The 22,519-nt window shown below is 48.7% G+C and overlaps 4 protein-coding genes across 4 annotated transcripts; 2 read left to right on the top strand and 2 right to left on the bottom strand.

Annotated features, from left to right (window-relative positions):
* Nucleotides 1-215: 215 nt before the first annotated feature.
* Aud_007203 (sucrase/ferredoxin-like domain-containing protein) lies at nucleotides 216-1,355 on the top strand (the record flags this gene model as incomplete). Its single annotated transcript, XM_043292096.1, has 2 exons — nucleotides 216-572; nucleotides 633-1,355. 2 exons carry the CDS (start codon nucleotides 216-218, stop codon nucleotides 1,353-1,355), a joined length of 1,080 nt encoding a protein of 359 aa, XP_043148031.1.
* A 6,808-nt stretch (nucleotides 1,356-8,163) lies between these two features.
* On the bottom strand, nucleotides 8,164-9,285 carry Aud_007202 (putative C2H2 finger domain protein; the record flags this gene model as incomplete). Its single annotated transcript, XM_043292095.1, has 4 exons — nucleotides 8,164-8,701; nucleotides 8,757-8,836; nucleotides 8,911-9,102; nucleotides 9,232-9,285. The coding sequence occupies 4 exons, from the start codon at nucleotides 9,283-9,285 to the stop codon at nucleotides 8,164-8,166; spliced, it is 864 nt and encodes a 287-aa protein (XP_043148030.1).
* Nucleotides 9,286-17,633: 8,348 nt separating this feature from the next.
* On the top strand, nucleotides 17,634-19,100 carry Aud_007201 (3-keto-steroid reductase; the record flags this gene model as incomplete). The annotated part of the gene is made up of 2 exons (XM_043292094.1): nucleotides 17,634-17,701; nucleotides 17,822-19,100. The coding sequence occupies 2 exons, from the start codon at nucleotides 17,634-17,636 to the stop codon at nucleotides 19,098-19,100; spliced, it is 1,347 nt and encodes a 448-aa protein (XP_043148029.1).
* An 833-nt stretch (nucleotides 19,101-19,933) lies between these two features.
* Nucleotides 19,934-21,303, bottom strand: Aud_007200 (mannose-1-phosphate guanyltransferase; the record flags this gene model as incomplete). Its single annotated transcript, XM_043292093.1, has 5 exons — nucleotides 19,934-19,953; nucleotides 20,016-20,892; nucleotides 20,958-21,104; nucleotides 21,188-21,231; nucleotides 21,297-21,303. The coding sequence occupies 5 exons, from the start codon at nucleotides 21,301-21,303 to the stop codon at nucleotides 19,934-19,936; spliced, it is 1,095 nt and encodes a 364-aa protein (XP_043148028.1).
* Nucleotides 21,304-22,519: the final 1,216 nt, after the last annotated feature.

Here is a 22,519-nt window from a genome sequence, read left to right as displayed (position 1 = left end):
CTGTGACGTAAGCCAATCGGAGATGCGGCACAGCTTCGTCCTCCGTACCTGAGAATGAGACACTATGTACAGTAGTGCCCACTTGCCGGTCCTTTTTCCGTTCTTGGCACAAGAGCAACGTAATCTTGATAAGATCTGATCAAAATCAGATAGAATCATCCGAAACAATTGCCTTGTTGCATGCAACACTGCGTAACTTTGATTCAAAACCAGACATGCAGGCTTTTCTCCGCCGAGGCGCCTCGCTATTCGGCTCGACGCCATCTGGCTCCCCCAAGGAGAGTGGGGATTTTGATGAGTTCCGCAAGGCGCCGTCACACGACGTGTTATTCCCCAAGGTCGACCCGGCTGTTGATGGAGAGGAATGCCTCCACGACTGTGCGTCGTGTACGGTGAAGTACCCCGCCAGGTTCGACGTGGACTACGAAGATGAGCTCTACGGGCACGTCAACGGGTGGGCGACGCATCTGCTCGTCGCGACCGGGAAGACAGACTGGGTGAGAGATGTTGCGGACGAGAAGGGCAGCGTGATGGAGGCGATCGAGAAGGGGGGACTCGAGCCGAGCAATGGGGTATGTCGCTGTGCATTCAGCATTTCAACGAAATGAGTCTTGCTAATGTGTATTTGGTAGAATCTGAAGCTGTCTGCGTCCAACATGCCCGTGCCGGACGAGTATCACCACCACGAGCCCGGGGAGCAGCCTACCAATGTCCTGATCCTGCCCGCCTTCACGGTGGTGGAGCAGGTGACTCCGGCTCTTGCGCCCGATCTCATCAAGTATTTTGTCAGCCGCGCGCCGACGACCACCACACCGCTCGGAAGCATCCCGGAACCCCTGACAGAGACAGAGGGCGAGGAGCAGCCCGCCCCAGTGGACACCAGCTCGCTGACTCCGCTCCGGTCCCGGCCCTGCGGCCATGCAGCCGTGATCCTTCTCTGCTCGCAGCGCACCCGGGACGCGCGCTGCGGGCAGTCCGCCCCGTTACTGCGGCGCGAGTTCGAGCGCCATCTGCGGGCCCTGGAGCTGTACCGCGATCTGAACGATGAGCGGCCCGGCGGCGTGGGCATCTACTTCATCAGCCACGTTGGGGGCCACAAGTACTCAGCGAATGTGATTGTTTACCGGCGGCGGGACTTTGAATGGTATCGCAAGGAGAAACCGGGGCAGGACGCGCAAGGGAAGACGACGGGCGAGGCGGACGAGGGCGCGGCGCAGGGCATCTGGCTGGCGCGCGTGCGGCCGGAGGACTGCGAGAATATCGTCAAGTATACGGTCCTGCAGGGGAAAGTGGTCAAACCCGGGCTGCAGCTTCGAGGCGGGTTTGATCGCGAACGAGGGAAGATTAGCTGGTAGACTACGAGGGTTGTAAGTATACTGTGATGATATCATGACATTGGACGCATATAGAGTATGGCACACATTTCGCGACACACAAAGAGGGTTTTTACAAAGTATCTGCATATCGGTTATGCCGTGGAGAAGGGCATTGTGCTGTTAAGGATACTATGCAATCACCATCACAAAGTACCCACGTACTATCGCTGTGGCACCCCCACGCTCACAGCATCCCACTACCCCAGAGAACGCTATATTCCACAACATTCACTCAGGTCGTGTAATACGGTATACAGCATACACCATCAAACATGGGGTCAAGATGATAATCATAATCTCCCCCGTACGATCCAGACCAAATCGGAGAACCTCGGCCTCAGTCAGCTGCTCAAGATTCAAGAGAAGCCAGAAGCCAGAAGCCAGAAGTCAAGCTAACGAGTCCCGCTCCCTGCCCAAATACGAGCTCCTAATATAACTAACGGTCCCAGTCGCGGGCCCCACGCCACATTCCCATCGCCAAGTCCCAAGTCCAACAGCAGCCTGATTAGTAAAGCCAGCGAAGCCAACAACCACTCAGAACCGTTCATGCGCGGATCTTTTCGTTAAAAATTACTCGAATGAGGTTAGCCCGTGAAGTTCCCCGAAGTCCCCTTCAGTCGACGAGATTAGTATTTGCCGAGTGGTGATTCGTTATTCGGTCGTCTGCCATGAAGCCCGGGGGGGCTTGGGTTCGTGAGTCTCATGAATCATGAATCATGAATCTGAAGTTGACTTTTCTTAGGTAAGATTGGGCGTGGCTCGTGGCTAAGAAGTATCCATATTTCGTAAAGAGGGTCGGGTGCCATGGCCATGGCCACAAGATTTAGTCTACGGGGTGTTCGATCCTGACTCGAGAAAAAGCAGAGCATACCGTTATTGGTACATCTAGACGACGGATGGATTTGCCAGATGCAATTTGCAAATTTGCCTGTAAATTATAATCTCACCTGGAGTGTCATACCTAGATACTGCCCCCTGTAGTGTGTACTACATACTATGGAAAGTTTGCTTTGCTAGCTGTTGTGGATGGATGGAGCCTGAGGCGGGACGCTAAGTGTCTACCTTACCTTACCTTAACCTTAGGCATTCACAGGTGGTATGACACTGCCGTGCTCTGATTGGATGGTGGGTTGTGCCACAATATTTGACCCTTCTACGAATACGGAGTACACTGAGGTACCCCAAGGCACCTTACTTTTAGGACTATTGTCTTCCAGTATGGTCAGTAGCACAACAGTTGACATAAAAAGCAAATTCCATTTACAACACGGAGTAACACTTTCAATACTTGCTACAGTAAGGAGACTCTCTGCAATATCAGGATCGAGGAGCTCATTTGACTACCAAAGTTTAAACGGCCCGTTGGACACAAGACTTCAAGACGGCTAGACGGCTAGACGGCTAGACAGATTCGTGTTACAATACTTGACTTGTGTGACTGTCCACTATCAAGTCATTGTATTGTGTAACCTTGGGAGGGTCGTACAACGTTGATACCGGGGATGATGGTGGTGATAGATCCAGCGGGTACAGAGAATCAGGTAACAAGGATTCCTCCCGGGTTAGACTCGGTGATACAAAGAAGCTTAAGGCGTCCGATTGCGTAAGCTTAATCACTAACTTTTCGATCACCAGGAACTCGATTCTGGTTCATGGTTTCAATCAACCAAAGTCAAAAGTTAAGAGAGACAGCAGATGGAGAGGTGAGCAATCCATTAATGCCCGTCAAATACTCCGTACCTTCGTCCACATGGCCTGTGTAGATGTCTCGTCTCATAGCGAATCCCGGCACAAGCCACAGGCTCAGCATCCACTTGCTCTGAACGGAGTACATAGGTAATGTTACTCGGTGGAACCCGCGAAAATGCCAATCCATCCTGTGCACAGTGCAGACTGCAGTGGATAGTTCGAGACTGGTCTCCTGGACCCTGTATCATGATCTAGATGCGGGTAAACGCCTTCAGCTGTATCGTACTGAAAAGTGACTTCTAATTCTCCACCTTGACATAGGGGAAGGTCCAAAGGCATTGATCCTATAGGGTGGAATGGTGAGCCCCTGGAAGGAGCACAGCAGATATTAGGAATCACCTTGTCATCACCGAGTATACGCCGAGGACGAGAACGAGCCCAGCAATTGCAAAAGCAAAGATGGGCATTTTTAACTGGCACACGGGGAACCCGCAACTCCTTTGAGACCACTAGATCTTCGCGAAGACGACGCAGACCACCAAGGCAACGAAAGACGAGAGATCTTCGCGATGGCCAGGCAATCTTTTGCCTCATCTGTCGGCTGGTTCCACCTGTGGTGTATTCCAGGAATCGTCCTCGCCCGCAACAGCAGGAACAGATTGGCCGTGCATAACCGTCCGCAGAGTCAACTCAATCTCAGTTGCCACCTTGAAAAGTCAAGTTCTCCGGACTTCGCTGCGACATTTTGGAAGTACTTGACCAGGTTCTCCGAGCTATATACCTACGAGATACAAGCTGGAGGAGCTATAACATGCATCTCTACAGCAAGTACCCCAGAGGTACTCCGGAGATACACTGGTGAACCAGTATCCTCATCAAGGCGGCAAGACGAAGCACAAGCAGGCCATAAGTCTCGTACTGCGATTCTTAGCCTATCTGGACCTGAGTTAGCTTAACCTTTTGTCGGAGATATTCGGAAAAGGGTCATCGGCATTCGCCGCAGCGGAGTATCTTGCCTCTTGGATCTGTATATAGAACCAGCACTTTTTGAGTTAGATTATCGAAGTGTATGAGGTGGAGGTTGCCCACTGTACGGAGTAGGTACGGGCTGTGTATGTAAATTTGTATACCCCGTACCACAGAATGAAACGGTCCCGTACGTTTTGTAATACCAAGAAACACATGTTACACGAGTCAGCCCGTCAAATAACATTGTGGGTCACGACAGGCAAACCCATGGAGCCGGCTTGGAGTTTAAGTGGTAGGACCCGTCCCCGTAGAAAGCTTAGAGCCAAGCTGTCCTGAACCTTGATATGTGGGCTCACAGGATCACAGAGTTTGAGATCAAACTTACAACTCAGTCCTGGCCAGTGCATGGCCCAAGCTCTTGCACTCTATCCAGATCAGAGTTCAAGGCATTTGTGGTAACCAGCAAGAATTGCTTCACTTTGCTCGATCATCAGAAGCAAAAGGTAAGTAGCAACAGGTGATTCTGCTCTCATTGTTGATTCGATGATTTCGAATCCCCGAAAAACCCAAAGTTCGTAACTCGAGCAAGACAAACACCCTGCGACTGGCCCGTGTGTCAGCGCGTTACCTGTCCATTTTCATGTCTTTTGTTTCGTCTTGGCCGATATCCCCACGCGCCGGATTTGTCCGACAGTCCAAGTCCCTGCATGGGGAGTTGAGATTAAGCCAGTGACAAAGTACGAAGTAGGCAGTGTAAACATGGCAAACATGGGACATGTGGATGCTCAGCGTAATGATCGGTGGCTATGAACTAGGGAGCGATCAGCTATGCGGTATGAAGTACATCCAGTATCAAGTGAGACAGCATCCCCAATCCTTGGGGGTAGTGGCCTCGTTAACCTCACCGAAACAATTCAAGGCTCCTACAACTCAATTGTTTTCTTGTGGATTGTTAAGTCGAGGTGGCTCCTGTCGTCCCGTACCTTAATAGAGCGCTCCTTAATTTTGCTCAAGCTAAGCAAGATTGTCAGTCTGATCTGATTTGACACTCGCCGGTCGAGTATTCAATTGTATCTCCGCCTCAATTATACGGGGTGGATACGTCGATCCAGCGTGAAGGTTTGGTTCGGAGAGAGCCAGGGGGGGAAATGATCAAGAACAGGATAGGGAGTACTTACTGGAATGTTATTGTCCAACAAAGACTAATATGCTGAAACTGTCTAGCCTCATTCTGACACAAACAAGCTTACCTAAGGTTTTCCAGGCCAGGTGGCTGGGACACCAGGAATTGCGGATGATGACCAACGGTACGCATCAATGTGAGCTCTGTTGCAGCTTCATAAATTCAGTGGAACAACGCAATCAGAGTACGGAGTCCATTCTACTTACATTTCACTAGACTACTACCCCTTAGAGCCAATTCAAGTCGGAGTCAAGATCGCAGAATCAGCGTGAGAGTTGAAGCTATTCTACCTGCATATGGGACTCTCCATCGCGACCGAACAGGCCTACAGTGGACACAACGTGATTGCAGAGGGAAACGCTGCATCAGGCGCCTTCTCTGTGACAGGGAGTACCTAGCAAAGTTTATTTCAACTTATCATAAAAAGCAAGGTTCAAGCGCAGGAATGATTTCCAGGTCTTCTTGACGCAAGGTAATCACCGTAAGATATCACAAACACTGACAGCTTACAGTAAGAAGTAGTTAGTCAAGTAGCTATGGCTAAGAAAAGGCGGTGATTAGCTGATAACCCCGCGATTTCTGTCGCGCCCCAAGGCAACCACAGCTGCAGCTAGCTGTTCAGCTCCGACTGCGCTAGCAGCATCCTTTCTCGTGTCGACAATGAGACTCGGCTTCCAATCTCCTGGTACCCCGTGACAGCATGATCCTTGCTGACAGAGATAGTTCCGCTCAATACTCCGTACTCTATAGTCGCTCTGTAGTCAGGTGTAGACATATGTAAGATGCTGGACTTGATGCCGTGCGCTATTCCGTAAAGGCGCGAAAATACATTGATCACTCTAATTCCCGTCCACACTGGAGACCGCTATTTATCTCCGCATGGAATCTAGACCTTCAAGTCGTACAAAGTCCGATGAGGGTCCTGAGTACGGATAGTCAGATAAGCCCAACGTCTCCTGTCTTCAGCATGCTCCATGACCTGTCAGTTTGATTGTTGTGGTACGAATGTCTTGGCCTTGATCCTAGTGGAAGTGAAACGCCTGGTAGGACCTAGACTAAGGTAACTAATTATGTATGATTATGAACGTCTCCGGTATTTTTCGAGTCAAAAGCTGATACCTGGGCTGTACACAAAAATGTATCGGTGCATGAGAATCCCATTATTCCCGCCGCAAGTGGCACAAAGTGTCAATAATAATCAAAGCAAGCAATGGGGGGATAAGCCATCACCCTTTACCCCTCTACCAAATGGTAATTCTACCCGCTATCTAACTACACTGGGTATGCTGTGTGATTGTTTCGTGATAATTCAGTCAGCATCAATGCCTCACCTTCATCGGCCATCGGCACATCCTTGTGCTAGACTAACCCCCGAATCTACTAGTGTCCGTCGTTGAAAGTGGTACCTCTTTGGCTCTCCTTTCTCAGGCTCCCTTCTCCCCTGGAATTAAGGGAATGTTATTCATTCCCCCTCCCGCCGCAATCCAGAAATCCAGAAAATCTCATCTCCCCGGATCCTATATCCGGAAATGCAAGGAGAGGACGATCAACAGCAGCATGTACTTTCTTTCCCTTCGTCTCAAGTAATCTATGCGGACCCACAAGTCATCTTACACGCCAGACCGCAGAGTGACCAAGTATAGACTTGGCCAACCATTGCGAGATGTTTTTGTGCTGTCGATCGTGCAAGCCACAATGGTGGCTGCGTGGTGAACCTTCCTTAGTTCCTCAGATAGATACTGGCTGGAGGAGGGGATGAAGTGCTGGATATCGAATTTCGGATTCTAATTGGTCGCGCCCCCTCCTCCACTACCTTTGTGGAATGGAGTTTGCAGCAGATAAAGTAAATCGAGCAGAGAAAAGATTTGGCCTTCTGTAAATCCTGAGCCACCAAGGTAACTGTCAAACATTGACATGAGTCGTTATCTTGTATTCTGAAACAAATACCTCTCTACTGAGGGGAAAGAAAGGAAGAATTAGTCTATCTACTTACATGACACTAAGTCGGAGCCACAAACCGTTTCCGATGTGGCGATCCTTGGCTGACGTTTCCCGTCTATGGCAGGTGGAAACTGGAATCCTCGACGACTTGCGACCTTTTATGATGAGGCCCCCACCTGACTCGAGCTCTCTGCGATTCACTTAGTAATAGTGTAATAAGCCCCTGGACCTAGGAAACAATTTTGGATGACATTTCCAGCCCGCCACAAGGAGAAGCAATCAAAGAGAGTTGTGCCTAACAGGACAAGGTATCAGAAAGGCAAAGAAAGATTGAGAGATCAAGAAGCGGCGCCCTGGAGCTCGGGCTTCCCAATTACAAAGTGCGGTTTCACGCGATCAACTATTCTGATGTCTTACCTGCCATTGCTGCATCTAATCGGCCGTTGTCAAAGAAAGGCAACCGCCGGCTTCAATTCATTTATTGATTGGCTCGAGTAGTCACCTTGAACCCGGTAAGTTGTAAACTATACTAGGTCCCTAAGCTTTGCAGTAGGATAGATAGTAGTTATTAGATAGCAATGTGATTAAACGGTGGACTTGAACTTATGGAGAGCCACGGTAGAGAAGGGACAGGGTTAGCGCAAAACTCAATTTGCGGCATATGGTATCAATAAGGACAGAACGCCTCTCCAGCCTTTTAAATCGGGTAATCAAATGCAAGACAGTGTCGCAAGGGCTAAAATCAAGCGTGGATCGAGTGCACTCCGAGTGCACGAATAAGACAATTACTCGAGACCTCGAAGACATCTGGCGTCGAAGAAAACTCCATGATAGCGTCGGGGTCAAGCATCACAGGACGTACAGAGGAGGAAGTTTCAAATTGCTGATCAATATAGGCGCAAAGGCATTGGGAAGAGCAGAAGCCTGGGGTATCCATGTCGCAATATATCAAAAACGTAACGTTGAGAGTCCATTTGCAATTCCAGGGTCAAGCTCGAGGCCACATCAACCTACTCCGAGAAAGCCCCAGTCTGTTCCTTCAGGTTGATTTAAAATTCGGGTCGGCTGTTTGTAGTGAAAATTTGGATTGTACGAAATCATGAGCGGGTGCCCTTCAGCCATAGGCTGCGCAACAAATGTCTGCTGCTGCTGCTGCTGCTGCTGCTGGAACCCAGGTGGCATATAGCTCTGCTGCGTTGTATCGTACCGCTGCTGCATGAGCTGCTGCATGTACTGCTGTTGCGCGTGTTGTACATCAAGCGGTGACGTGACAGGGATATTCTGGGACATCATCGGCGGCGTATCGTGTACTGGAATATGAGTCACTGGCAGACTTTGTTGGGGATAAAAGTCCTGACTTGGCGTCGAGGGCTGGTGGTAATACTGTTGCTGGGCAAGTAGATACTGGTCGTTTGGGATTGGAGCAGCGACTGGGGCTTGGTAAGATTGCTCCGACATTGCATCCTCAGATGGCGGTCTGGTCATTGTTCCTGGCGGATGGGAACGGTGTTGATGCTTGGTTAGAGTGGTCTTACGGCAGAAGCTGGACCAGATGTTAGAGGCTTTTGCAGTCTTGGGTGCAAGATCATATTGCTTACCTTCTCTCGCATGTTGGCTCCTGGCAGATGTAAGGTCGCTTGCCAGTGTGAATCCGCCGATGGCGGGCTAAACTTGATGACTGCGTATTTGTCATTAGCAATAGTTCCTGAAAGCAATGCCCGGTCAAATTTATGTTGGTAATCATCGACTTACATCAGAAAAGGCCTTGTGGCAGCCTTCGTGATCACAGACATGAGGCTTCTCGCCAGTGTGTGTCCTCGAGTGTACAGTCAACGCACTGCGCTGAATGAAACTCTTGTTGCAGTCCTTGACGGTACAGTGATAAGGCCGCTCATTGGTATGTATCCGGTAGTGTCTGCAAAGATCGGATTTACGGTTGAACGACTGAAGGAAGAGAGTGATAAACCATTAGTTAGCGCAAATGGCTTCATAATAGCTGCTGGCATCATTGATTTCCAACAAAATGGGAACAAACAAGGGCGGGAAAAAGGCCCAAGAAATAGGGAAGCCCACCTTTCCACAGTGCTCCCAGGAACAATTGAAATCACGTCCAACACCTGGGGCCATGGTTGTTGCGACGGAGCGATATGACTTTGGTAGATATGCAAATAAATGCTGTGGACCAGATATGATAGAGATTGGCGGGGTTGTGGCTCGACTTGGAATTGGCAAAGTCAGGTCGGGTGTGGGGAGATAAGCAGTACTAGCAGGTCGAGGCAGATATATTAGGAGGAATTATGCCAGGGAGACAAATGTCACAGACCCTAAAACGAAGACGAGCATGGAGAGGGTTATTCAAAACAAGTGGAAGGTGGATAATGAGGCAGTTGAACAGGAATCTGCTTGGGAGACGCAGTAGCAGATCGAAGGCAGACAAGGGGGACAAAGAATGAAGAATAAAGCTAGTATCAACCAAAGGCTGGAGATACTCGGCTTTGATAACTCGAAAGTTAAGCAGTCAAGACTCAGTCAAGAGAAAATTCCAAGAAACGATTGCCCGATGCGCTAACGGTACAAGCAGAAGATGGGCTGATGGCGAAACTGGATCAGACTATGCTTTCGATTCCAGGTAGAAGCATAATAAGAGAAACTGCTGTGATAGTGGTAGGTAGTGGTGGTGGTAATAGTTGATATTATATAGTCGAACAATAACAAATAGAAGACATTAAGGTGTCTGGTCGGGTGGAGTTGTAGCGCACTGGTGATACGGGCGGGTGTGTCTTCTATACTTCAATATCACTGGGGACAGCTGTCAAGCCAGGCAGACCCAAAGATAAAACAGGTACTCCCAAACGATCGCTATAACAGCACTGGAACACTCAAAAGGATAAGAGAATATCCAGATATCGGATGGAAAGGGGGAGGTAATAAGGAAAATGGGGTGAGAATAAGAGGAAGTGAAAATCGAGAGGAAGCCAGGACGATTCAGTGTCTGGATTCTTAATTTTCGTTTCTATTTTTTATTTTATTTTATTGATTTTTATTTTTATTTTTTTTCATTTCCGATCGGTTTTATTTTCTAGTGAGCAGGACGTACAGCATGTATTTTTATCAATAGGTAATAATGTACAGCAAAATAATATTATTCTTATTAGTGTACAAGGTGTCTTTAGAACCCGTAGGTACCTCAGACCAATAACCAACTACCATTAACCAAGGTTACCTAAGTGGACAACTAGACTTGGCAATTTCACCCGGAAGGCTGGTGGCTGCTAGTAGTCTCGAGTCAGCCATTCTTAGGTACAGACCACGGAGTAGTAGATAGATACCCTTGTAGGTGCAGTGTTAGATATAACTTGGGTATTAAGGTAATGGATCAATGGTACCAGAATGCAGAGGGAAATGATGGCGGAAAACAAGAGGAGCAGTTTAGTTCGGATGTTTTACAGGAACATTACCATACTCTACGGAGTAGGGCGGACGAGAATGACAAGGCTGGGGTAGTCCAGTCCCATAGTCAGGGTCCTAAATATTGTCCTCGTATTTTCGTTGTACAGGTCGTAGAAAGGATGCAAAAAGGAAGAAAAGAAAATAAAAGAAAACATCGATACACGAATCCCAGGTACCTACAGTCATTTAGATAGTCAACGTAGATGGTCTTACAAAGGTTGATTGCCTACAAACTACGTCCCTACGTAACTTACTTTGGGGTACTTCCAACTGTATCCATGGACCTACTGATAAAGTACTCAGCTACCATATTAGGCAGTACCTGATAGTGACACCCATAGTTTCAGAGGGATTAGAGACTGTGGTGGGAGGTTAAGCACGGGACACTATATTAGTAACTTTATCATTCCAGTAAGTTACTCCGTGGGTCCCGACCTAGACCAAGATACCTTTACAACTCTAGTCTAGTCTCTATGGAGTACTAGTGCCATGAACATAAGGGCTCTTGACTCTGAAGTGCGACTTCTCCTAAAAGTGCCAACTAGATACTGAACAGTGTTCCGGTCAATGTTACTTAGCGGGGATCGGAGGTATCCACCCGGGTTCCCAATACCGGCCTAGACTCTTTACAGACTAAGTGGGAGTACAGTATTAGTCAATGGAGAATGGTGGCTTGTCAGGAGCAATAAATTCACGTCAAAATGGACGCTGGCCTTGGAAGAGACTTGAACTAGCGCAATTAAGGTCTAGTCTTTCTGCATGGCGCAATACAACCTATTTGATTGTCCGATTCAGCTGTATTGTATGCACAGTAAGGTTTCCAATCCATCCATGGATAAGTTTCAAGAATAATACGACCTTACCTATGTAATTACTGATAAAACGGATGGTGGTGTACTTCTGGCTCTGCTGTTGAGGCTACTATTTCCATACCCCAGGATGACTAGACTGAGTCATGTATGGCCTTAATGATCATAAGATGTTATAATAAGGTTCAATTGAACAGAAGAGGAGACTAAGGTAATTTAGCTTGTTCGACCAGTTTGGAAGGCGCGTAACTTGTATGATGTAGCAGGGTCTACCTAGGCAGGGACGACGACTTCAAGTACCTCTTCTATAGTCTGTAGTACTCTGTACCACCCAGTCGCCCACATAAGCACTTAGTACCTTGAAAGGCTTTCCATAATCCATACTTATACACTACCTTAGGAATGCTTGGAGCTAGCCTGTCAGCTTGTGTCAAGCTCCATCCAATGCGTCTTTACAAGAAAGCTAGGTGATTAATGTTGCTGCGAGTCGGCAGACACTGAGTATGCAATACAAAAGCCAGCCCGAGGCAGACTGCAATTGCAATTACTATGATTGACACTCTCGCAAAGGAAGGTCGAGAAGGAGAAAGAGCAGACGTACATTGACAGTGCCAGCAAGGGATAAAGAATGGCCTTTCTGACATGATTATGAAGAACAGATCGGCATCATTTGGAGGTAACAGTAAATTACTTATCGACCTGCCTACTCGACTAAGCCCGCGAATCAACGACGTTCTTTATTGCCTGAATTCGATAGTGAAATGAGAGCTTAAATCTGACCATTCTGACATTGCAAACTGAACAGGATTCATACTGCATAACATTTCACACGTGGTCTATCGAGATTTCGAGGATTGGTGTATCAGGTATCATACGAAGTTTACCGATGTCTTTGCTGAAGTCGGTCAGAAGGAAAATGGTCTTCCCCATTGCCGAATGGCCTGACTTGATTTGATTAGAGTCTTCGTTGCCACATGCCCAAGGTTACTGTGCCGACGCCATATGGTGTCGCAAAATTGTATGTTTTCAATTTTTGATCAAAGCATCCACATGGTTTAGGGGCAGAGTGTTGTGGCCGTTGATGGCATGCTGCCCATATAGTTGGAAGTAAAAATAAAAAAAGAAAAGAAAAAACACAAAAAGAAAATGAACAAGCTGGTTTGTGTTATAGTGGAGGCATCATATGTTGGAAACCTTCACTTATGCCTGAAGGAATGATACATCTCACCTTCATCAGCGGAAAGTTCACCCTTCCTGTGCTTACCCAGCAGTCTTCCAATGTTGATCCCAACTTTATCCAAATTCAATGTACGAGGTCTCTCTGTATCGGGGTACAAAGGATGACGAGGCAACCCTTGGAGGTTGAAAAGTGACAGATCACCACCGCCAGTCGAATAGAATTTCTACTACTTTATTCCACGCGTACTGCGTATCTAATGCGTACTTACGAATTTTGAATTGACTCTGGTGTAGTTGCAGTCAATTTGCTCAGTGTCTGGATATTCGGGAAGTGAAAAGTGATCCCTTACAACTAGCCACAGAGTTAGTTAAGTTGTACGAAATGTCGTTTGTTAGGTACTCTGTAGATCCCTCCCTGGTCATGCTATCGTGATGAGGATATTTTCTTTTTCTTCTTAATGCTCCTGCCTTGTTTCAAAACGTAGACTAATGGAAATTATTTCCAAGCGGCACTGATTAGTCGGAGGTCAACATCAGTTTGGGGTATGCTCACTGCAAGCTTCTCAGACACCATGTGTGAGGCTTCAACGAGGAACAATCTCACGACAAATGCAAGCATGCCTTATCCTCAATGAAGGATGCTTACTGGCCTCTACTCTTGGGTAGATAGTGCACGTTTATCCCCTTTCCCTTATCCTCACAAGACAAATTGCGCCGTTCAATTCCCTCTGGGAATCCGATTGACTTGCAGCCCCCATCCGTCCCCCACCCAAACCCACCACTAGCTATCCTACTAAGAGCCCATAATACTCTAAAGTGGCGCGATATAGTGCTGTGCCACAGCTTATCTGTGTTACAAATCGTTGCGCTTAAAATCGTTTGCGAACTCTGACGCGGAACCCGTCAATGAGATGGAAGCATTGGCATGGATGCATCGTGCTCACGCTGCAAGTCTACGTAGGGCGCTGATCTCTACGTCGTGATTTCATGGGGCTGAAAGAGCAAAAGACCACTCGAAACATGACTGCTTCTGATTGGTTCCAATGCAAATAGCTTCGCGATTAGGAGGCTTGATAAGTGCCTAAGGACATGGGGAGAGTCATTGCTCGCTTAATAAATGCCGAGGAAGAGGTTCACCAGTCTACGTCACGGATGATCTAAAGAGAGATGTCGTTCCACAACTACCTCATCTAGTCTGGACGATGCGGCAGTAACAATGGAGATCGGAATTTTCATGTTGCAAGATAGGTTTCTTATGCATCTGTTCGATGGTTCTGTCTGGGCCAATGGCCGTCAGAACTAGAGTGGTACTTTATGATCAAACGGGAGCTCTGTTCTTTCGCTTATGCCACTCGTCTTATGGAACAGTCGGCCATCTTCATTCATATGAAAGCGGGCTGAACGTCGAAGCAATAAACAGGAAAGTATAACGATACCCCGCATTTTTGCAATCTCTAGCTTGACACACACTACCAACTTAACTGTACAGGACGACTTGTCGCTGCAGCCACAATCGTCAAAGTCCTCCCTTCCCGTCAATTTGTCCTTGAAAGGTCGATCCGAGAACCGAGAATCAAAGATACCCTCCATGATCATCCACTTTCTGCCATGGAAATGCACTAAAGGGCTTTGGTCCTAGGCGAAACTAGATATTAGTATGTACTCCTGTTTCACAAGCGTGCATTGAGACATTTAATGGCTTACGGACCCCTTGCGTCGACAGCCAATTGATAGAAACCAGGCCGTTGGGTACGGAGCATGTACTGTATTTGGCCACTTGCTCTTCCCCTGCCCTCCAATAAGGATGTGGCTAAATATTAAAGGTCCTGAATGGCCACACAAAATTCCTGGGACACAGCAGCTTCTCTGCGTCTCCCCAGGCCGTCTAATGTTGGGATGCATGGATTATCCGCTAGTAGTACGATGCCGAAGGAAGATACTAACGAAGCACTTCCCCCTCTTTGTCTCAACGATGCGAAACATGCATTGCTACACTAGCCGTGCATCGCACTACTCGACATCCTTGCCAGCGTATGAAAATCTCCGACTTGCATGGATCTTATAGACTTATGCACTGCCTCTAGTGGATTATGTTATATTTATCTAGGCCACCGTCACACAAAGACGACCGGCTCGGCTCGGCCTTTCCTGTTGGGCAACTTCTCCAGTTCTCTATCACAGGCTCAGAGCAGCCACTGAGATGTTAATTGGGAGCTGAGCCGAAGCGAAAGAGACTTGAATTTCTTCCAACGGATCCAACCTTCTTCGTCCAAACAGGTACAGGGTTACAGTTGCACCAGCCTTTCTAATTAATTGATAATAGAGATAAACTACTACTTCAGGTGCTGTTTTGATGATCTGCGTTCGGAACATTTTCCCAAGTGTCGGTGAGGCGTCTGGATAAGCGAGCACGCAACCTATCCAGTTAGCGAAACCGCCGATTCGAAGGCGTCTTGCCCCCCTTGCAGGCAGGGTTGGTCTAACTTGCAAGTACTACTCCAAGTACTGTAGTATTCTTCCAAGGTTCTTTGAAGATATCAGTCAAAACGGGGGTGGTAATCCTCCGACTTTGGCGAGCGGACCAGTATGGAAGCGCCCTTAGGATTTCACGAGTCAAGACGCGAACTGAGGCTGAAAATATATTTCAGCCAAGTTAGTCACATCAGCAGCGCCACATGTTGTTAATGTGTCTGCTGTCCATTCGCTTGCCGTATTGGCGTCTCTTGTCCAATAAACATCATACTACTTGCCTGTTGGTGGCTGGATCTCAGTTGAAAAACGAAAACTCAAAAGGAGGAGGTCAGGCCGTGTACATATGTATGGTTGGGGACTGAAGTATCAGCAGTGTATCTACCACTACTCAGAGTTCATTTTTGGAAAAAGTACGGAGTACTCCGAGCGTCCATAGCAAAGGTCCTGATGCTGACGAGGAATTCTCGCGGGATACGGCTGTGCTGTGTTGTACAGATACGCTTCGCTTCCAACCTGTCGGATCCCAGAGGGACCACCTGATCCTCTCTAGCTTCCCCATGGACTTGCTCGTAAGTTCGCGAACACGGGGTTTTCTATATGACAGACTTCGAACGGAAAACGGATGGCTGCCGTCCGATTCGAATTCAATTGTGCTAGAGAAGACTACGCCAGCAGGCTAGGCGGTTAGGCGTCCCGTCTCTCACACTAGAAGTACCTTCTTGGTCGTCTCCGCGCCGGTTCTCTTCATTAACATCGCCATGTCCAGCCACATCCAAATTTGCTCAACTCAATCGCTCTCCTGAACCGCAACACGGGACTTACTTCCGAGGCCATGTCGTCTGAACGCTGAATGGAGACTGGAGATTGATGACAATCCTTGATTGCGCTGGACGGTTCGGCTGAAATCTTGGATATCACAGTCCAGAATCAATCCGAAGTAAGCATAACAGTTGATTTGAGGGTTCGCATTTATCCTAAGGTTTGACATTGATTGTAGTTGTACCGTCACGGCTTGGCGAGAGGATATTTCTCGATTTGGGCCGGAACCTGATGATCATTCGCCTTCAATTGCTTGAACTTTCTGGTGCGAGAGAAATGCAGAACATGATATCATACCATATATCGACCTTCCCTGCTCCAAGTCGCACAGTTTCCCACCCCGGTAAAACGGCCGCATCGCCCTGGGATCTCGACAGATTTTTCGTTCCCTTGCCCTCCGGAGATCATTCCATTTACCCGTTGAACTAAGACACTACCACTTTCGGCTGACCGATTGATGGAAATTTCTAAATTTATGCATGCAGGTTCTAGGCGATGTCACCTTAACTATAATGTTGTCCATCGCATCGCCGTCTTGCCGCTCGACAGGGAACCTATCAAGAAACCCCACTATTAGGGACCAGAACGGTCGGATTGAGCGAACATGGCTTCACAAGCATTTTCCTGATAGGGACCTCGGAAGAGGCGGCCGATCCGCTTTCATTCGATGGCTGCTCCATACACTGTATTGCTTCAATGCAACTCTGCGTGTGAGCCAATTGCCTCCAATCCGCTTCGTTTTATGAGACATGATCTCATAACTTACGAGTCGAAAATTCTGGGAAACAAACTAATGAATTCCTGATTGAGACGAAACTTGCAAAATGTCGCATATCAACTGTACTCACCGGGTGCACAACAGGGATTGTTATCGCTACACATCATTGAGACGACGCAGCACTTCAACCCCTTGATGACTCCATGGATTGAGGTGTTACCCGCACATATTAGGGTTAATGGATGTTATTATGTCGTGAGCACACCCCAGTGTGTTAAGATTGCGTAACAACTTCTGGTTGGTTCTTACTTATATTGAGGCTGGCTGGCAAATACGAGTCTCCCGGGGTCTCTCAAGATCAAGCGTCCCTCAACTGAGTCCAGACGCTGTCACTTTGTTCACTTATGCTTACCTCGATGGATCGAGTCGAGGTGTTCTCAAGCGACAGGCTCGTCTTTCAACCAATCGATGGAATCAATGGTAGTTGGCACCGAACGCCATGGGTGCACACCCTTCGTCGAGTTGCTCGTGACACCCTGGGGATAGGATGTCACAACGGGACGGGAAGCCTTTGCAGTTGTCCACCTGACTTACATCTACCACGATTCGTCCCTCAAAAGTAGGCATAGCCAGGTGCCAGTGCAGAAGTTTGCTGGATTTGTGCTTTTATCGAGCTCATGCTTGCGATGCGCTATGGGCTTTTAGACATGCATCTCCGTGTAGAGTCATCAGCTATGCTCGTATACCAACTTTAATGAATGGTACTTGCAAAATGATGTATGAAGTTACGATTTCCGATTATTTGAGTGATGAGTATGAAACAAAAAGTGAAGGTGAATACCAAACAGTCCCAATGGATCACGATCACATGACGTCGTCGAGCGGGAGAAAAGCGATAAACAATTTTCTAGTTTTGTCGGTCTATCTTTGAAATGGGGCAGCTTTGATAATCACATCGGCTACAACAACAGCAACTCAATTGACAAGCCGCGACCGCACAGATACTCGCGCCTGGAGGATCTGACTACATGTCTGACAGGGATACCCCAAATGACCTGCAAGACAAGGTCTTTGTCTTGGTAACCGGTGCCAACAGGTATTGTTCATTTCTCCGCGTCCTCCCTCCCCCAAGGTGGTGACTTTACCATCGCATACCCATAATTCATCGTTTCCTGACGTATTGTTCCTTCCCTTGGTTGCAATTCTCTCATTACAGTGGCCTTGGTTTCTCAATCTGCTGTCGACTGGTGGATGAATTCTTGAAATCTCACCGACATCCCGACCAGTCTCTGACCGTTATTTTCACCACGCGGAGCACCAAGAAGGGAAATGACACTCTCCTTCGCCTACAGGATCACCTTCGCGGCGCCTCTGCCTCTGCTTCCGCCGCAGCATCAGCCCGAGTCACCTTTGTGCCCGAGAACGTCGACCTGTCGAACCTCGTCTCCGTCCGCGCCCTCTCCCGCCGACTGAACCAGACCCTCCCCAAACTCGATGCGATCGTGCTGAACGCCGGCCTGGGCGGATGGACGGGCATCAACTGGCCCAAGGCAATCTGGGGCGTCATGACAGACCTGGTGCACGAAGTCTCCTGGCCATCGTTCAAGATCGCGCCCGCGGGAATGGTGACGGATCCCCAGACCGCGCTGGGCGACGACAAGGAACCGCGCCTGGGCGCGGTCTTCTGCGCGAACGTCTTCGGCCACTACATGCTAGCACACAATGTGATGTCGCTGCTGCGACACTCTGACCAGCTCCACGGGCCCGGCCGCGTCATCTGGGTCTCCAGTCTCGAGGCGACGGTGAAACACCTCGACGACGACGACATCCAGGGCCTCCGGACCCTGGCCCCCTACGAGTCCTCAAAGGCTTTAACCGACATCCTGGCTCTGACATCGGATCTCCCCAGTACAGCACCCTGGGTTAAGAGCTTCTACTCGATCGACGAGCAGCCAGAACACCACAAAGAAGCAGAGCAAGAACTCCCGCACCCAAACATGTTCCTCACCCACCCCGGCATCTGCGGCACAGGCATCCTCCCGCTCTCCTGGCCACTCTTCTACTCCATGCTCGCGGCATTCTGGCTAGCCCGCCTCCTCGGATCCCCCTGGCACACGATCTCCACCTTCGCCGGCGCCTGTGCCCCCGTCTGGCTCGCCCTGTCCGCTCAGGCCGTCCTCGACGACGCCGAAGCGCCGTACCGGCGCAACGGCGGCGGGCGAGTGAAATGGGGCTCCTCCTGTAACCGTCTCGGCCAGGACCGGCCGGTATGCACCGAAGTCGATGGGTGGGGGTATGGTGGTGTGGTTGGGCCGGCCGTCCTGGACGGTGACCGGTGTCGTCGCCGGAAGAGGGGCGCGGCCGATCTCACTGCGGAAGAGAGACTGCAGTATGAAGATCTGGGCAGGAAATGCTGGCAGCGTATGGAGGAGTTGAGGATTCAATGGGACGGGCTTCTCGACGAAGCTGAGGCCCAGGCTGGATCCCAGGCCTGACCAGCGTTCTAACACCCTGTTTCCATAAGGGCCCTCTTGTACTTTTTCGGGTCTATAGCTTGCTTAATGTGTAATTGTACATGCCCGCCTCTCAGCGTGGTTATTCTGAGACCTACCAGGTGTCGTCGATAAGGGCTTTACTCTGTATCCATAAACACATACTTCGGGAACAGTTATCACCTTTTATATCTGCCTTCACTATTTACATTCCAAGAAACCCCATGTCCACGTTTATCATTAAATCAGGTGTAGTATTATTCCTTTTGCCCACCATCCCCCGAGAAAGCACAAGCGGAGCACGCGAGAGAACGGAAAGCACATAATCCACAAGAAGAGAAACACAGCAAGGGACAGCTTCGAGCTGGACGAACTGTGAAGATTATATCGTCGAACGGCGCCGTTCTCCAGAGAAGACAGGTTGGCAGAAACCGATGAAGATAAAAGTCAGTCGAGGGGAAAGATGACTAAAGGGCTCTAACAGAAACAAAAAAGGAAGATGCCGACGCAGAGACACGCCTTCACCGTCAAGGCTATGGGAGTGCTGAGCTACGGGGTAGGAAAGAAGCAAAGGAAGACGTGAAGGTTGCTGCACTGTTCTGTGCCTGGTGCGAGGAAAAGCTGAGTGGAGACGAGGCGTAAATTATTGTACCCAAAGACTTGCACCAGACTCGGCCGACCGAGGAGCCACACTTCAGTCGCGCTGGAATAGAATCGAAGAAAATGACAACCACAACAACGACTCCGGTTATATGCATCTGGGTGATCGCGAGGTAGGTAGAATCAATGAAGATCGAGGTAAATTAGGACATGTCGGCATTAGAAGGAGGAGAAGATCACATGATAATGGCGGGAACTGTGCAATGCGTTAGTCTTCGCAATTCGTAACGTTTGTAAAAGGCGAGCGAGGAAACATACCATCGATGTTCTGCTTGATGCTCTTGTGGGGCAGAATAGAGCCACCATTGACGTACACCTCGTCCGCAATAGTGACATCGTCACCCAAGACGGTGACATTCTCCAAACGAGCCCACTTGCCAACAGAGCTGTTCCAGCCGACAATAGTCGACTTGACCCAAGCATGGTCCTTGACCTTGCTGTTCTCCAGGAGCACACAGCGTTGCAGACGCACGCCATCGCCAACCACAACATTGGGACCAATGACTACATTGGGGCCAATGCGACAGTTCTTGCCGATCTTGGCCGAGGGATCAACCATGACGTTGCCGCCATAGACATAGGGCTCGCTGTTGGGAGCCAGTAGCTTGGAGTTCCGCTTCGCGAGCGAGGTGAGGTAGAGGCAGGTGCCCGTCAGGAAATCTTTGGGCTGACCTACATCCATCCAGAAACCTTCGAGATCAAAGGAGTGGAGCTGACCGTCACTGCAGATGGCGGGGAATGTCTCCTGTTCGATGGAGGTGGGACGCAGGTCAATGCGCTTGAGAACACTGGGGTTGAGGATGTAGATACCGGCGTTAATGCGGTTACCAACGAACTCGACGGGCTTTTCGACGAAGCGATCAATGCGAGAGGGGTGGTTGGGCTTGTGAACAACGACACCGTACTTCGAGGGCTCGTCGACCTTGGTAACAACAATGGTGCCCTCGTCACCATGTTTCTTGTGGAACTCCGCGAGCTGCTGGAAGGGGTAATCACAGATGATATCGGAGTTGAGGACGAAGAAGGGAGAGTCGTCCTTGCCCAAAATCTTCTCTGCCAGCTTCAGGGGACCAGCGGTACCGAGGGGTTCGGACTCGACGGAGAACTCGATTCTGACGTTGTATTGTTCCTCATACTGCAGACGAAAATCACAAAATTAGGAACGTGTTTAAGCTGACGGAAGAGAAGAGATCGGTGTACCTTCTTGAGGGCCGAGACCATGACATCCGGACGGTAGTTGACGGCCAGAACAATATCTGTGACACCAGCAGCAGCCAAGCTCTCGACCTGGTGAAGGATCATCGGGCGGTTTCCAAATTCCACCAGGGGTTTGGGAAGAGTCAGAGTCTAGCATTGAAAGACAAGTATGTTAGCATCAATTCAAAATAACAGACAGACACAAGCTTCAACTGCGGGGGAGAGACACTCACCAAAGGGCGCAGACGGGTACCGAACCCCCCAACAAGAATGAGAGCTACAATCGAAAGGTTAATCAGAATGAACGCATTGGCACTTGATTGCAAATGGAGAAATTCGTACCCTTCATGGTGATGATTGATTAGATAATGTAAGGAAGATAGGTCAAAAGAGAAATATTAGAAGCTGGTAGAGGTATATGTGTTTTGGCTTTGCGACAAGTGTCAGGAGAGGACGAGGGGCTTGCGGAGAGGGAAAAGAGAAAAAGGGAAAAAGGAGGTCCCGCGAACAACGAATGTCAGAAGCAAAGTCGACGACAGTTAAGAACCGATTCAATGCCGATTCTTGAGGTTGCAAGGCGGATCAAAAAGATAGAAGATGTGTAGATAGAGAAAGAAAATAATACTATTATAGAAAAGAGTCGAGAAGCAGAAGCTCAAGTTACAGGAACGAACACCTGGCGTTGTTTCTTCCTTAATAATAACCTAGAATAACAACTAACTAAGGATAGCATAACATGATGTTCCCAATTATGAGCAGGGGCACTACCACTAAAGCAGTTCTGCGTACGACGACAGGTTCCAATGGTTAGCCCAGTCTATGGGACCACCACACTAAGAAATGGGTTATGGAACAGTAAGGTACTTGCTCCGTACTTTGACCCGCTAATTGGCGATTCCACCTGAATCAGTCAATGCCACCTTACCTTGAACAACTGGTACGGTCATGGCGGGCAGTTGCACGTTTTCAGCCAGGACGCCACTTGCAGCCTGTAGCAAATCAGGTATTCTACTCCGTACTCCGTAGGTTCGATTCGAGATGTATCTCATCTTAAGACGGGCGAGTTTAAAGGGGGATATAATCTTAGGAAAGGCCCAGAACCACTGGATCAGGTGCTAGGTGGAGCAACCCCAATGCCCCTTGATATTATTTGGTTTATATTAATAGGATTCTTTCCTGCATATCCAGGATGCAAATGACCGTTCCATATGGGTTTGAATAACAATGTTAGTAATGAAGAATAATGAGTAGCTACAGTATGACTCTGAACTGAATCTATATGAGGTTTCCAACTTTTATCGCATTTGCGTTATGTCTGGATGTACAATGTGGATGAGGAACTGCGATAATCGGGGTAACCGCATCGGGCAAGACACCTGGACAATATGACACCCCTGAACAATGTATATTGATGCACTTGGGTTACATGCGAATACTTCCTTCATTTCAAGCTACTTTCAGGTCCTTGGGGATCTTTTCCTAACTGGATACCACGATCGATCATCTGCCATGCTTCGTATCAGTCAATTACTACCGTTAAAATGTTTGTTTAACCCAGAGAAACA

This window comes from Aspergillus udagawae, assembly GCF_001078395.1.
Source record: "Aspergillus udagawae IFM 46973 DNA, scaffold_5, whole genome shotgun sequence".
Lineage (NCBI taxonomy): Eukaryota > Fungi > Ascomycota > Eurotiomycetes > Eurotiales > Aspergillaceae > Aspergillus > Aspergillus udagawae.
This window is presented reverse-complemented; position numbering and strand designations above follow the sequence as displayed.